The 13,756-nt window shown below is 44.6% G+C and overlaps 1 protein-coding gene across 1 annotated transcript in view; it reads left to right on the forward strand.

Moving 5' to 3' along the window:
- The window catches only part of CCDC63 (coiled-coil domain containing 63), a 33,298-nt gene that overhangs the window by 14,498 nt on the left and 5,044 nt on the right, over window positions 1-13,756 (forward strand). The window contains exons 4-7 of the mRNA XM_049866893.1: window positions 833-952; window positions 3,817-3,998; window positions 6,229-6,410; window positions 6,847-7,067. Coding sequence (XP_049722850.1) covers window positions 833-952; window positions 3,817-3,998; window positions 6,229-6,410; window positions 6,847-7,067 — 705 coding nt within the window. The remainder of the gene's footprint in view (window positions 1-832; window positions 953-3,816; window positions 3,999-6,228; window positions 6,411-6,846; window positions 7,068-13,756) is intronic.

Genomic DNA, 13,756 nt, shown 5'->3' on the forward strand with positions numbered 1-13,756 from the left:
TTCCCTCAAGGTCACAAAATGGCTACCAAAGTTTAGCTGGTATCAGCTTCTCACACAACCACGTTCAAAGATATGAAGAAGGACAACTTACATGATAGTCTCTCTCTCTCTCTCTTTGATAGCCTCTTCTTATGAGGAGAGAATATTTCACAAGATACCCCAGCAGTTTTCCCTTCATTGGCCTGGGCTGGGGCACATGCCAACTTCTAGGCCAATCACTGGCAAAGGGAAATGGAATTGCCATAATTGGGTTAGAGTAGACCAGGGGCAGCAAACTACAGCCCCAGGGCCAAATCCTGCCTGTTTGTTTACCACCTTCAAACAAAGATTCCAGGTACAGAAAACTATAAAGAGATTTTTCACCTACATAATGTCGAGAGGGGCATTGGGAAGTCCCAAGGGGTAGGGCACAATTCTTGAGTATTTGGGGCTGTTCAACACGTTTCAGGATATGTGCCCTCTTGTTTTCCCATCATTGCAACAGCCATAAAAACACCTCCACAAATTTACAGATAGCTCCTTGGGGAACAATGCCATTTTGGCTAGAAACCACAGCTTTATGGTAAAGTGAAATTTGCAACAGGTAAGTGAAATTTACATGCCTAGGTGAGAGCAGAAACTCTACATCGCCCCATTTTGACCCTAAACTGGCTCAGATTAAGTTGAATGGAACAGGCACCCAAGAAAGAAATTCAAATTCCATATTTAGGAAAAGAAAAGACATCATTGTGATTTTTGTTTTTAATACACGGGAGTTAGTAAACTGTAGAATTGTACCCATACAGATGTTAATACAGCTGGGTTTTCTCTCCCTCGCTCTCTTTTTTTTCAGATTGCTCAGATGGAAAAAAAAATTATAAACCAAAAGCAGATCTTCATTAAAATGCAGGAGGCCAATAACCCCCGGAAACTGCAAAAACAGATCCACATCCTGGAAACCCGTTTGAATCTCGTATGTATGGTATTCTCTGCAGCTTTGCAAATAGCTCTCCCCCTTTGCTCAGGGTAAAGAATGATGTCATCTGAACCATTAGCGGAACATAACCATTTCATTGGTTGATGCCGGAAAAGGTGGACTAATGGTGTACATTCAGGCGGGGCAGCCTTTTTAGAATTTACCACCCACCCTGAATGGCTCATCATTGCCCATGTGCCTTTTTCTTGCTCTCTGGATTTTAGCACAGGCTGTTGCCCTCACCTCCCAGAATGTCTGCTTTTAGTTCCCTGTCTCAAAAACTCTTGCTCATTTTCAAGAAGCAGCTTAAATATTACCCTTTATCAAGCAAGATTAGTTGCTTCCTCTCCTGTGGAATCTGCTCATTCCTCTACTATAGCTACTTATTTAGCTATACAGCTATTTTGTTGTTGATGCGTCTCTAAGAAATATTAGACATATATATCTGGATAAAGAGAGAAGTGATGTTTCCTGATGACCTTCAATCCACAGTGACTTTTGCATTAAGTGGGATTCTCTAAATTGTGAACTGGCTTAAGCAAAAAAAAAAAAAAAAAAAAAAGGGAATTTATTGGTCGTAGAACTGAAAAATTCAGGGGTGGAAATGAAGCCTTCAGGTATAGCTGGATCCAGGTGCTCCAAACATGTCTTTCTTTAGGACACTTCTATCCATCTCTCCTCTGGGTGGATTTCATTCTTGAGGAGCACCCAATGTGAAGGTGGTTTGAATAGCTCGTCTTCTTTCTACTTTAGAAACACCAGCATAAAGGGAGCTCTCTTTCCTAAGAGTTCAATCCCAAGTCCCAGGGAGGCTTCTCATTGGGCCAGCTTGGGTCATGTGCTCATCTGTGAACCAATCACCATGGCCAGAAGAATGGAATACATAGATTGGTCAGGACTGAGTTATGCGACTGTCCTTGGAAACACTCCAAAAGAGTGGAGGGCACCCCCAATCAAACAATGGGGACTGAGAGCGGGGGAGAGGTGATTCCCCAGGAAAGGCAAGAGGAAGAGGAACCTTAGTGCTGAGCAAGGACAAACAACACCTTCCAGTTTGACTTGTGAACTTGTAGCTCCTACAACTGAGCCAAGACAGAGGGAAATGGATCGATTTGAAGAGAGACCTGTCACTGCCTCCCTGTGCAAAACCCTGAGCTCTTAAATGCTGACACTTAGGCTATAACTGCATGGGTGGAACTGATCTTTCTGCCTCCTCCACTAGCCTGAGAGCTGCCTGAGGGCCAGGCAGGGTCTTTTTAATATACATGCATAGTGATTTACAGCTGATGTCAGAATGCTGAGGATACATGTTAAAAATGCAGATTCCTGGGTCCCCTCCAGATCCACTGAATCATAACCTCCAGGGCTGAGGCCCAGGAACCTGCAATTAGTTCTCCCAGTAAGGCCAAGGGTCCCCTTGGTTAGAAACATAGCATCAGTGCCGGGCACAGTGTGAGGCTCAGGGTAGGTGCTTAGCTAACATCTGCTGGTTGAATGAATGAATGCATGCATGATTCATTGTCTGTTGAGGTCTGCTTTTTTGTTATAGTTCTATTCAGATTTCCTGTTTCTTCTTCAGTCACTTTCGGTAGTTTGTGTCATCCTAGGAATCTCTGCATTTCATGTAAGTCATTTACTAATTTGTTGACATACAGTTGTTCCTAATATTTCCTTACCATTCTTTCAGTTTCTGTAAGATTGGTAGGTCTCCTCTTTCATTCTGAGAGGTCTGCTTTCTTGTATCTCAAACTGGTTTCCTCTTCTTACCTGACCAGGTGTGGCTGCACCTCTTAGTTGATTAGGTAGCCATCTCTAAAGGTGATTACAGTGTCCCAGAATCCTTCATGATCCACTAAAATCTCCCGTACTTGCTCAGTGGGGCCTGAGAGTTCTCCCCATGAGTCAGACTTTTTATTCCACAATCAGAGACAGGTAGCATGCTAACAGGCCTACAGTAAAATTCATACTAAAGGACAAATGACTGATAATTGGTGTCTTCCTAAGAGTTGGTGGAGGATGCAAATTTAGATAAGAGCTTCTGTTCCTTTGGCTTGTCCCTCCTGTTTGGTGACTACTGAGACACCCCACAGAGAAACCCAGGGCTGGGACAGGGTGAGACAAGCAAAGACACCAGAGTGCAAAATTTAAAGAGGCATTCATTCTCAGGCTTGTGGAAGTACAGGGTCAAAACCTGAGAGTGAGTGCCTCCTTAAATGTTATGCCCTGGGTGCCTCCCTTGCCTTACCCCAATCTTGTGTGGTCAAGTTGAACTGCCCCATAGGATTTCCTAGGTTATAATCTTTATGGGAGCAGATTGCTAGGTCTTTCTTCCATGGAGCCGGTGGTGGGTTTGAACAGCTGAGCTTTTGGTTAGCAGCCGAGCACTCAACCATTGTGCCATCAGGGCTCCTTACCCCAATCTTAGCCTTGCAGAAACCTACGGTTTCTCAGAACATAGCTCGAAAATCTCTGATCCAGGGGCAGATTAACCAGTAAGCAAGGTACACAGGGGATTATAGTAAGCAAGGTACACACAGGCTTACTTGTGTTTACTTACTAACCTGTAGTGCACAATTTCACATGGTTTCACCAAATCTTTTTTTTCCTTTTTTTTAAGTAAGACATACAGAAAAGTATAGGGAATAAAATAATGAACACCCTCCTATCCATCACTTAGATGCAGCAATTGTTAATGTTTTTCTATATTTGCATCATTTTCCCCTCTGAGGTATTTTAAGGTAAATTATAGACATCATAATATTTCACCCCTGAATACTTCACTTTGCCTCTCTAAAAAAAAAAAAAATTTTTTTTCCTAACCACACGACCTTACAAAATTAACAACACAGCCCTTGCCATAGGTCACCGTCCACTTTGACAAGATGTTGACTACCAATGCCAAGCTCCGGAAGGAGATCGAGGACCTCCGGTTTGAGAAAGCTGCTTATGACCACGTCTACCAGCAGCTGCACCGTCGCATGTCGATGCAAAAGAAAACCATGAATGTGGCCATTGAGCAGTCTGCTCAGGCCTATGAGCAGAGGTGGGCTGGAGAGAGACCCCTGGGCTCAGAGATGCCTCTAGGCCTCCTGCTGAGCATCTAGCTCCCTAGTCTGAGCTCCCTCTGCCCCTGTGCTTGTGTATTGGGGAACCCTGAGTCATAACAGTAATAATCCTGAGCACTAACTGTATGCCAGGGATGGTGCTAAGTGCTCTGAGTATTGATTTATTTTTTAAAATTTTATTGTGGTAAATAGCAACCCTTCCCCACCCGCAAAAAGAGACAGTTGCTGTCTAGTCGATTCTGATTCATGGAGACCCCATGTGTTCAGAGTAAAACTGCCTTCAAGGCTGTGACCTTTTGGAAGCAGATCATCGGCCTTTCTTCCAAGGTGCCTCTGGGTGGGTTCAAACTGCAACCTTCTGGTTGGTAGTTGAGCACGTAACCTTTTATGCTACCCAAGGACTCCATGGTAAGTATATGTAATATACAATTTTCCATTTTAACTATCTTTTATTATAATTTTTTTGCTGTACTTTAGATGAAGGCTTACAGAACAGATTAACCATTTTTAAGTGTACGATTCAGTGGCGTTTAGTACATTCACAATGTTGTGCAACCATCACCACTATCTAGTTCCAAAACTTTTTCATCACCCCAAATAGCAACTCTGTTCTGGGTATTATTTTGACCCTCACAATAGCCCTAGGGGTTATCCCCCCCCCCATTTTACAGACAAGGACATGGAGGTTTAGAGATACTGAGAGACTTACTTGAGATTCAGGTGAGTCCTGGATGTGGTGGTGTTGAAATTCAGCCACTCTTCAGGTGGTCCTACTGCTAGCCTTAGGAGTCTCTCGCAGTCCAGGTGTCTCCTGGATCCATACTCATAGGGGCAAAAGGCACACAGGTTGACTTTGAAGAGCACAGGTTTTGGAGGCACAAAGATCTGGGTTCGAATCCTGCCTCCATCACTATTACATTATTGTAGGACCTCTGTGAGTGGTTAAAAAAACAAAACAAAACAAAACCCACTGCCGTAGAGTTGATTTTGACTCATAGCAAGGTGGAACTGCCCCATAGGGTTTCCAAGGTGGTACTCTACTGAAGTAGACTGCCACATCTTTCTTCCACAGAGTGGCTAGTGGGTTCGAGTTGATTCAAACTCACAGGGATCCTAGAGGACAGAGTAGAACTGCCCCATAGGGCTTCCAAGAAGCAGCTGGTGTATTCAAACTGCCGACCCATTTGTTAGCGGCTGTAGCCCTTAACCACGGCGCCACCAGGGCTCCCTTTGGGTGGTAGTGAGAATTAAGTAATATATGTAAGTATAAAAAAAAATTAATATATTAATACATATAATCTATTAATTATATTATATTTATTATATTACATTACATCATTATATTAAAATTTTTTTTGTTATGTTAAGTTATATTATATTAATAATATATACTATATTTATAATATTATGTTAATGTTAATATATTAATAAATTATAGTAATTATATATTAATATATGTAAGTAATATATATAAGGGAGTGCCTGGGACATGGTAATTGACAAGTGGTGTCAATGATGATGATGATGATGATGGAAAAATAATTTCCTGGGGATAGTCTAGAGCTTGCAGCTGGTAGTGTTTAGGAAAGGAGAGTTGTTCCAGTCCCAGAACTTCCATGATTAAAAGACATGATAGTGGTGGTGGAAACAACTCAACTGCCCGTCAGCAGGTGAACGGATAAACAAAATGTGGTCTATCCATGCAATGGAATATTATTCAGCCATAAAGAGAAATGAGGTTCTGATACATGCTACAACATGGATGAACCTTGAAAACGTGCTGAATGAAGTTGTTGTTAGTTGCCATCAAGTCGGTTCCAACTCATGGTGACCCCATGTGTACAGAGCAGAATTATTCTCCACAGGGTTTCCAAGGCTGTGACCTTTAGGAAACAGATTTCCAGGCTTGTTTTCTGAGGTGCTTCTGGGTGGGTTTGTGCCACCAAGGGACCTTCAAGTGAAATTAATCAGACACAAAAAACCCAAATATTGTATGATCTGACTTACATGAAATATCCAGAATAGGCAAATCCATTGAGACAGAAGATTAGTGGTTACCAGGGGCAGGGGAAGAGGGGGAAAAGAAGTAAAAAAAAAAAAAAGGGAAGTGGCGGTCATTGGCCAGGCAGGAGGCCCTGTAGCCTGACAGGGAGAGAGGAGGAGAGGGAAGACCTATGGACACTCAGACCCTGTGTCCCCCTTGCCCAGGCTGGAAGCCATGGCTCGAATGGCAGCCATGAAGGACCGCCAGCAGAAGGACATCTCTCAGTACAACCTGGAGATCCGAGAGCTGGAACGTCTCTATGCCCATGAGACCAAGCTCAAGTCCTTCCTGCTCGTCAAGCTGAACGACCGCGTGGAGTTCGAGGAGCAGGCCAGAAGGGAAGAAGGTATGCTCTCCAGGCCCCCCATTCCTCTCTATTTTCCTTTCCTTAGATGATATACATTGTCATTGCTGTGAGGTGCCATCGTGTCAATTTTGACTCACAGTGACCCCATGTGACAAAGTAGAACTGCCCCATAGGGTTTTCTAGGGTGTAATCTTTATGACAGCAGAACGCCAGGTCTTTCTCCCTCGAAACTGCTGGGTGGGTTCAAACCACCAACCTTTTGGTTAGCAGCTGAGCACAAAAGCACCTACCTGCTATATGAGAAATGCTTAATTAGATATTTGTGAAGTGAATAAATGAGTGCAGCCTCTGCCTTATCTCGGGGAAGATTCTAGCCCCCTCCCTAAGGCATGCTATTGAGCAGATGCTATCTGCCTGGCACTGATCTGAGTGGCTGCATTTTCCTACTCACTGTTGCTGGTTTTTCCTTTTCTAGCTCTGAAGGCAAAGAAACATGGAAAGAAGAACAAGGGGGAGAGTTTTGAGAGCTACGAGGTGGCCCACCTCCGGCTGCTGAAGCTGGCTGAGAATGGGAACCTGAACCAGCTCATTGACGAATACCTGGCCAAGGAGGAGAAGAACTTTGCTCGGTTCACTTATGTCACAGAGCTCAACAATGACATGGAGATGATGCATAAGAAGACCCAGAGGATCCAGGTCTGGCCAGTTCTTCTTTCCCTAGGCCTGGGACCCCCTGCCCCATTTCCAAAAGCCATCTGCCCACAACATCCTTCCCCAAGGCAGGCTCCTCGGAACACTCCATCAGATGCTTGACAGAAAAAAGGGTCTCAAGGTCGAGTCTGTTTGGGAAACTGTGCTGTTTTCTCCCAGTGCTCCCCTTACCTTTTAACTTTTCTGAAATTGATAATTGTCTTTCAGCTGATGCACACATGTAATGTGGCCATGCCCCACCCCCAATACTGACATTTAATCCATGGGTGTGTAGGGCTGCTATAACAGAAATACCGCAAGTGGGTGGGCTTAACAAACAGAACTTTATTTTCTCACAGTTTAGGAAGTTGGAATTCAGGGCACCAGCTCTCGAAGAAAGCTTTATCTCCCCGTCATCTCTGGGGGAAGGTCCTTGTCTCTTCAGCTTCTATCCCTTGGCTCCTTGGTTATCTTCATGTGGCATGGCATCTGTCTTCCCCCATCCCCGCTCCCTCGCTTCCATGTTTAATCTATATCTCAAAAGAGGTTGATTTAAGACACGCCCTACACCAAAACACAACACAACAAAGAAAACCCATTCCCAAATGGGATTATAACCACAAGTATAGGGGTTAGGATTTACAGTGTATTTAGGAAGGACACAATTCAGCCTATGACAGCATGTTTTATAAGCCAGAGGTCAGTAAACTACAGCTTGTGGGCCAACTATGGCCTGCAGCCTGTTTTTGAACAGCCCAGAAGCTAAGAATGGTTTTTACATTTTTAAACATTGTAAGAAAAGTATGTAAGAGAGACTATATATGGCCCCCGAAGCCTAAAATATTTGCCAGCCCACTTTGTCTTAAAAGTTCACCGACCCCTGTTAATCAACAGCTTCTTACCCTTGCGGGGAGATGGTCAAGTTTTATCTTGAGAGACTTGATATACAGGAGCATAGTAGTGGCTCTGAGAAGTCCTGCAGCAAAGAAATCTGTTTACCTTTGTTGAACCCATAATTTCCCCAATTAATTGGCTCCCTGGACCACGCACTCCCTAGAATATAAATAAACATTCTTCAAACTGTCCTCACAGGATAAAGTCTTAACTCCTTAGAGTATTGCTCAGGTCCTTCAATATATACCTCAACTTGCCTCTCCCTTAGTGATCCCCAAAACGTCCTCGGCAGCCACCCATCCCAGCTCTGCCTGAGCTTTTCCTCCGTCAAGGCCTTGCTCATGTTGTTCCTTCTCCCTTTCCCCTTTTCTGATGAAATGCCCATCCTTTGTCCTGACCAGAACAAATGTCACCTCCTCTGGGAATTAATTACTCCTTCCTCCGCGGTCCCTGAAGCCGCTCCCTATTGTCACTGTTTCTCAAATGTGCGGTGTGTACACTGGCCATGTGCAAGTAGATTGTAGCTAGGAGAAAGGTGAAAAATTTTTAATTGATTAGTTGTGAATGAATGAGTAGTAGGAAAAATATAGCTTGCAGAGCAAACCTGTGATTTAACGGATACGATATAATTTTTTATATAAATTTTTTTATACAGGGTTTTTTTATATATAGGGTCACTATGAGTCCGAATTGATTCGACAGCACTGGGTTTGTTTTTTTTTTGGTATTACTCAGGGAAGGAGCCCTGGTGGTTCGGTGGTTAAGCCCTTGGCAGCTAAATGAAAGGTTGGTGTTTCACACCCACCGTCGGGAGAAAGATGTGGCAGTCTGCTTCTGTAAAGATTACAGCCTTGGTCAAGGTTGGGGAGCAAGGGAAAGGAGGATTCACTAACTAGATGGTAGACAAGAATTATCTTAGGTGAAGGGAAGGAGGACACTCAATACAGGGGAAGTCAGCACAACTGGACTAAACTAAAAGATAAGAAGTTTCCTGAACACAACCAAACACTTCAAGGGACAGAGTAGCAGGGGCGGGGGTCTGGGGATCATGGTTTCGTGGGACTTCTGGGTCAATTGCATAACAAAGTTTGTTAAGAAAGTGTTCTGCTTCCCACTTTGGTGAGTGGTATCTGGGGTCTTAAAAGCTTGCGAGCGGCCACCTAAGATGCATCAAATGGTCCCAACCCACCTGGAGCAAAGGAGAATGAAGAACACCGTAGACACAAGGAAAATATTAGCCCAAGAGACAAAAAGGGCCACGTAAACTGGATACTCTATCAGCCTGAGACCAGAACAGATGGTGCCTGGCTACCATCAATGACTCCGCTGTCAGGGAACACAACAGAGAGTCCCTGACGGAGCAGGAGAAAAGTGGGGTGCAGAACTCAATTTCTAGTAAAAAGACCAGATATAATGGTCTGACTGAGACTAGAGGGACCCTGGAAGACATGGCGCCCGAACTCTCTGTTAATCCAGAACTAAAACCATGCCTGAAGCCAGCTCTTCAGACAAAGATTAGACTGGACTATAAAACATAAAATAATACTCGTGTGCTTCTTAGTTCAAGGAGATGCACGAAACTAAATGGGAAGCTCTGTCCAGAGGCAGAATGAGAAGGCAGGAAGGGACAGGAGTTGGTTGAATGGACACAGGAAGCCCGGGGTGGAAAGGGGGAGTGTGCTGTCACCTTACAGGGATTGCAACTAGGGTCACATAACAATATGTGCATAAATTTTTGTATGAGGAACTAACTTGAGCTGTAAACTTTCACCTAAACCACAATAATAATAATAAAAATTACAGCCTAATCTGTCCTGTAGGGTCTCTATGAGTTAGATTCTATTCCATAGCAAGGTTTTTTTTTTTTTTTAATTACTTAGGGTGGTAATAATAATAATTAGGAATAATGATAACAACATAAAAATAACATAATAAATGAAAAAATTAAAGAAAAATAAGTAACAAACAAGAGCAGTCAACTTAAAGGAAACTGGCTAGAGAATAACAGATATTAATAGACATAGTACAGGTGGTACTGGCTATGGCAGAAACGAAGGTGGTTATACCAGTTAGGGTTCTCACGGAAACAGATGGAACACTCAAAAGGGGTCGATGGCGGAGCGTTTTAAAAGGGGGATTATTTACAAAGGTGTGGACAGGTCTAAGGGAGTCAGGAAGGGAGAGGGCAGCCCCCAGGCTACCAAGAGCAGCTTGGAAGGGCTGAGGGGAGGGCGCAGTTCCGGAGCCAGGACAGTATGGTGAACGGTCTGGCAGTGTCAAACAGTGGTGACCGAGAAAGGGAGGTACAGATTGACCCCAGGCCCCCCACCACCCGCACCCCGCCCAGCCCGGTCTCCGTCCACCATCTCGTGTCCAGCTGGTGGCTCCCACTGGCAGAAGGCTGAGCGCCAGGGAGCCCATAGACGTAGCTCTGTGGATCTGGGGCAGGGAGCCTGGTGGGGAAGGGTGGCCAGTCAGCCGGAGGGGCGGAGAGGCTGGCCCGCTCAGTGTGAGTGTGGGTGGATGACCCTCATCTGCGTCTCCCTTCTAGAAAAGCTCAGTTCTATCGCGCACAGGGGCGCAGGAATAAATCCCTCTGTATCCCCGGTGCCCAGCGAGTCATGCACGCAACGATTGTTGCTGTTAGTTTCCTTCCAGTCGATTCTGACTCATGGCGACCCCATGTGTTATAGGGTAGAACTGCTCCATAGGATTTGTTGGCTGTAATCTTAACGGTGGAGCCCTGGTGGCGCTGCGGTTGAAGCCCAGAGCTGCTAACCGGGTTTGAAAGGTTGGCGGTTTGAACCCACCTGCCGCTAGGGGGCACTATGAATCTCATCTACTTCACAGCAAAGGTCTTTTCTGTTTTGTTTTAATCTTAACCGAAGCAGATCGCTAGGACTTTTCTTCTGTGATACTGCTGGTGGGTTCCAATGCCAGCTTTTAGCTTAGGAGTGGAGTGCAAATATGCACACAGAGGATGGCACCAGCAAACGGTTCCTCAATAGAACTGAGCTTGATCTTCCTGTCCACCGAGACGGTGCTCTCCTGCGTTAGGATGAGTGTGTCCGATAAAAGATAAGCAAGTCTCTGCCCTTTCTGGCCTCAGTTTTTCCATCTGTAAAATGACATGTTTGGACTAGAGCAGGAGTTTCCAAACTTTTATAAAAAAAAAAGCCACAGAACATTTTTGTTTAAATCCATGTCATGAATTAGTATAAAAAACATAACATGGAGCGGTCCTGGATGAAGGTGGGTGTGGGAGTGGGCTTTGGTGGGGATGCCTGGGACCTTACTTTTTGCCGTCTTGTGGCCCATCTCAGTTATATTAAAAACAAAACAAACAAACAAAACAAACAAACCAGGATTTGGATTCCAGCATCTGACTTTACCCGTAGAGCTGGTGTCAAAGGTTGTAAACCGGGACCCCTGACTGAACCCAACCTTCTTTTGCTTGGTCCCCCTCCCCCTAATTAAAAAAAATAAATTCTTAATTAGTTGCCAAGGTTAAAAAAAAAAAACCAAAATATTCCACCTGAAAATCTGAATTCTAATTTCTCCGGGAAAACGAGAGCTGACAGTTCTCGGCCACATTCCGCTGGAAGTAGAGTGCAGCTGCCCCCATAAAAAGCCCCACTTTCCCCATTCCCCATGGTCAGGTACGTTCCCTTCCGCGCCCGCAAGGTCCTTGCGGACCTTGGAGTTTGCGACCTCCAGTTAGGCGCGCCACCACTGCCCTCTGGCGGCCATCTTCGGGATTGCAGGGAAGGGTCTCCGTCTTTGCAGGCAGGCGATCTGAAAGGATGGTCCAGGTGGGGCTGGGAGTGGGCAGCGCCCTGGATACTCATTTTCCAGGCAAGAGCACTTTTCTAGTCCTGGTGGGATGATGAGGATAAGCCATACCAGAGGGTTGTGAGGACACCCCAAATTTGGAAGAATCCCATCACCTGGACATAAAAACAACCAATAAAGAAAAAAAAAACTGGTTGCCATTGAGTGGATTTCAACTTACAGCAACCCGATAGGACAGAGTAAAACGGCCCCATAGGGTTTCCAAGGCTGTAATCTGTATGGAAGCAGACTACCACATCCGTCTTTCTTTGGTGGGTTTGGACCACCAACCTTGAAGTTAGCAGCCGAGCACTTACTCACTGTACCACCTGGACATAGCATGGGTTAATCTTCTCAGTAGAGTCACTTTATGTCTTTTTTTTTTCCTTTAAAGATTGGAAGGCTTATATCTTTATTTTTTCCAATATATATATATTTTTTATGATTAGAAAGATAATACACACTCCTTTGGGAAAATGTCAGCAATTCGGATAAATGTAAAGAGAAAGTGAAAATCAGGGAAACATCGCCACACAGAAAGTGAAAATCAGGGAAACATCGCCACACAGACGGAATCCCCATCAGCACGTTGGTGACATCATTTGATGAAGCAGTGTGCACGCACACACACACAGACCCACACAGACATAGACACACACACACCCAGATGTCCATTTATTACAATGGGATCATTACGAGTTGGTTCATGCTGTTTCGTAAGTATTTTTTTCAACAATATAGCATAGATATCGGCCAACATTTTCTATATTCTTTGTCACAGCTTCTGGGAACCTTGGATCCTCTGTGTTAGAATTGCGGGGTGCTTCTTGAAAAAACAGACTCCCCAGGTCCTATCCCATACCTTGGTGTTGTTGTTAGGTGCCATTGAGTCGATTTTAACTCACAGTGACCTCATGTGACAGAGTAGAATTTCCCCCATAGGATTTTCTAGGCTATATTTTTTTTAATCTTTATAGAAGCAGACGGCCAGGTCTTTCTCCCTCAGAGTTGCTGGGTGGGTTTGAACTGCCAATTTTTCAGTTAGCAGCCAAGTGCTTAACCGTTGTGCCACCAGGTCTCCTTTTGCATACCTACAGACCCAGATTTTCTGAGGATGGGCCAGGAATCCGCGTCTTGACCATATTTTTATTTGAGATCCCCTCCCCCAATTATATGAATGTACCATCATTGATGTAACCACTTCCTACCGGTAGACATTTAGGTTCTTGTAACTGGGGGCCGTTATAGATAATAACACATCGGACAGCCTTGAACTCCCATCTGTGCCCACTTGTCCTGTTATCTCCATAGGACAGATTAATTGAGATGGAATTGTCAAGGACTGTGTGCCCTTTACATTTCAACAAGTTGCTCTAGCTCATTGGTTCTCGAAGTGGGTCACCTAGCAACAGCATCAGAATCCCCTGAGAACTTGTTAGAAATGCAGTTTCTTGGCCCCATCCTAGATCTACAGGATCGGAAACTGGGGGTGGGCCCAGCACTCTGTTTTTACAAGCCTTGCAGGTGATTCTGACTCACTGTAGCTTGAAAACCCTTACTCTTGAGCTGCAGCTTCCAATATCGCACGTACTAGCCTCGTATGACTAGTGTTCAGATTAATTACAAATACCCTACTGTACCTACCAGTTACTGTGGAGTTGATTCTGGCTTGTGGTGACCCCTTGTGTGAGTTTTTGGAAGTAGATCTCCAGGCCTTTCTTCCAAGGCTCCTCTGGGTAGACTCGAACCGCCAACCTTTCACTTGATCACTGAGCAAGTTAACCGTTTGCACCACTCAGTGACTCCCCAATTAAAATTAAACAAAAATTTCAGATCATTCCTCAGGGGCACTAGCCACATTTCAAGCGCTCTCCACGCGCATGTGGCTGGTGGTTATGGTACTGGGAAGAGCAGACAGAACATTTTTACCATTCCAGAAAATTCTATTGATTGCAATGTTCTAGAAAATT

The sequence above is a fragment of the Elephas maximus genome, chromosome 22 (assembly GCF_024166365.1).
Source record: "Elephas maximus indicus isolate mEleMax1 chromosome 22, mEleMax1 primary haplotype, whole genome shotgun sequence".
Taxonomy (NCBI): Eukaryota; Metazoa; Chordata; class Mammalia; order Proboscidea; family Elephantidae; genus Elephas; species Elephas maximus.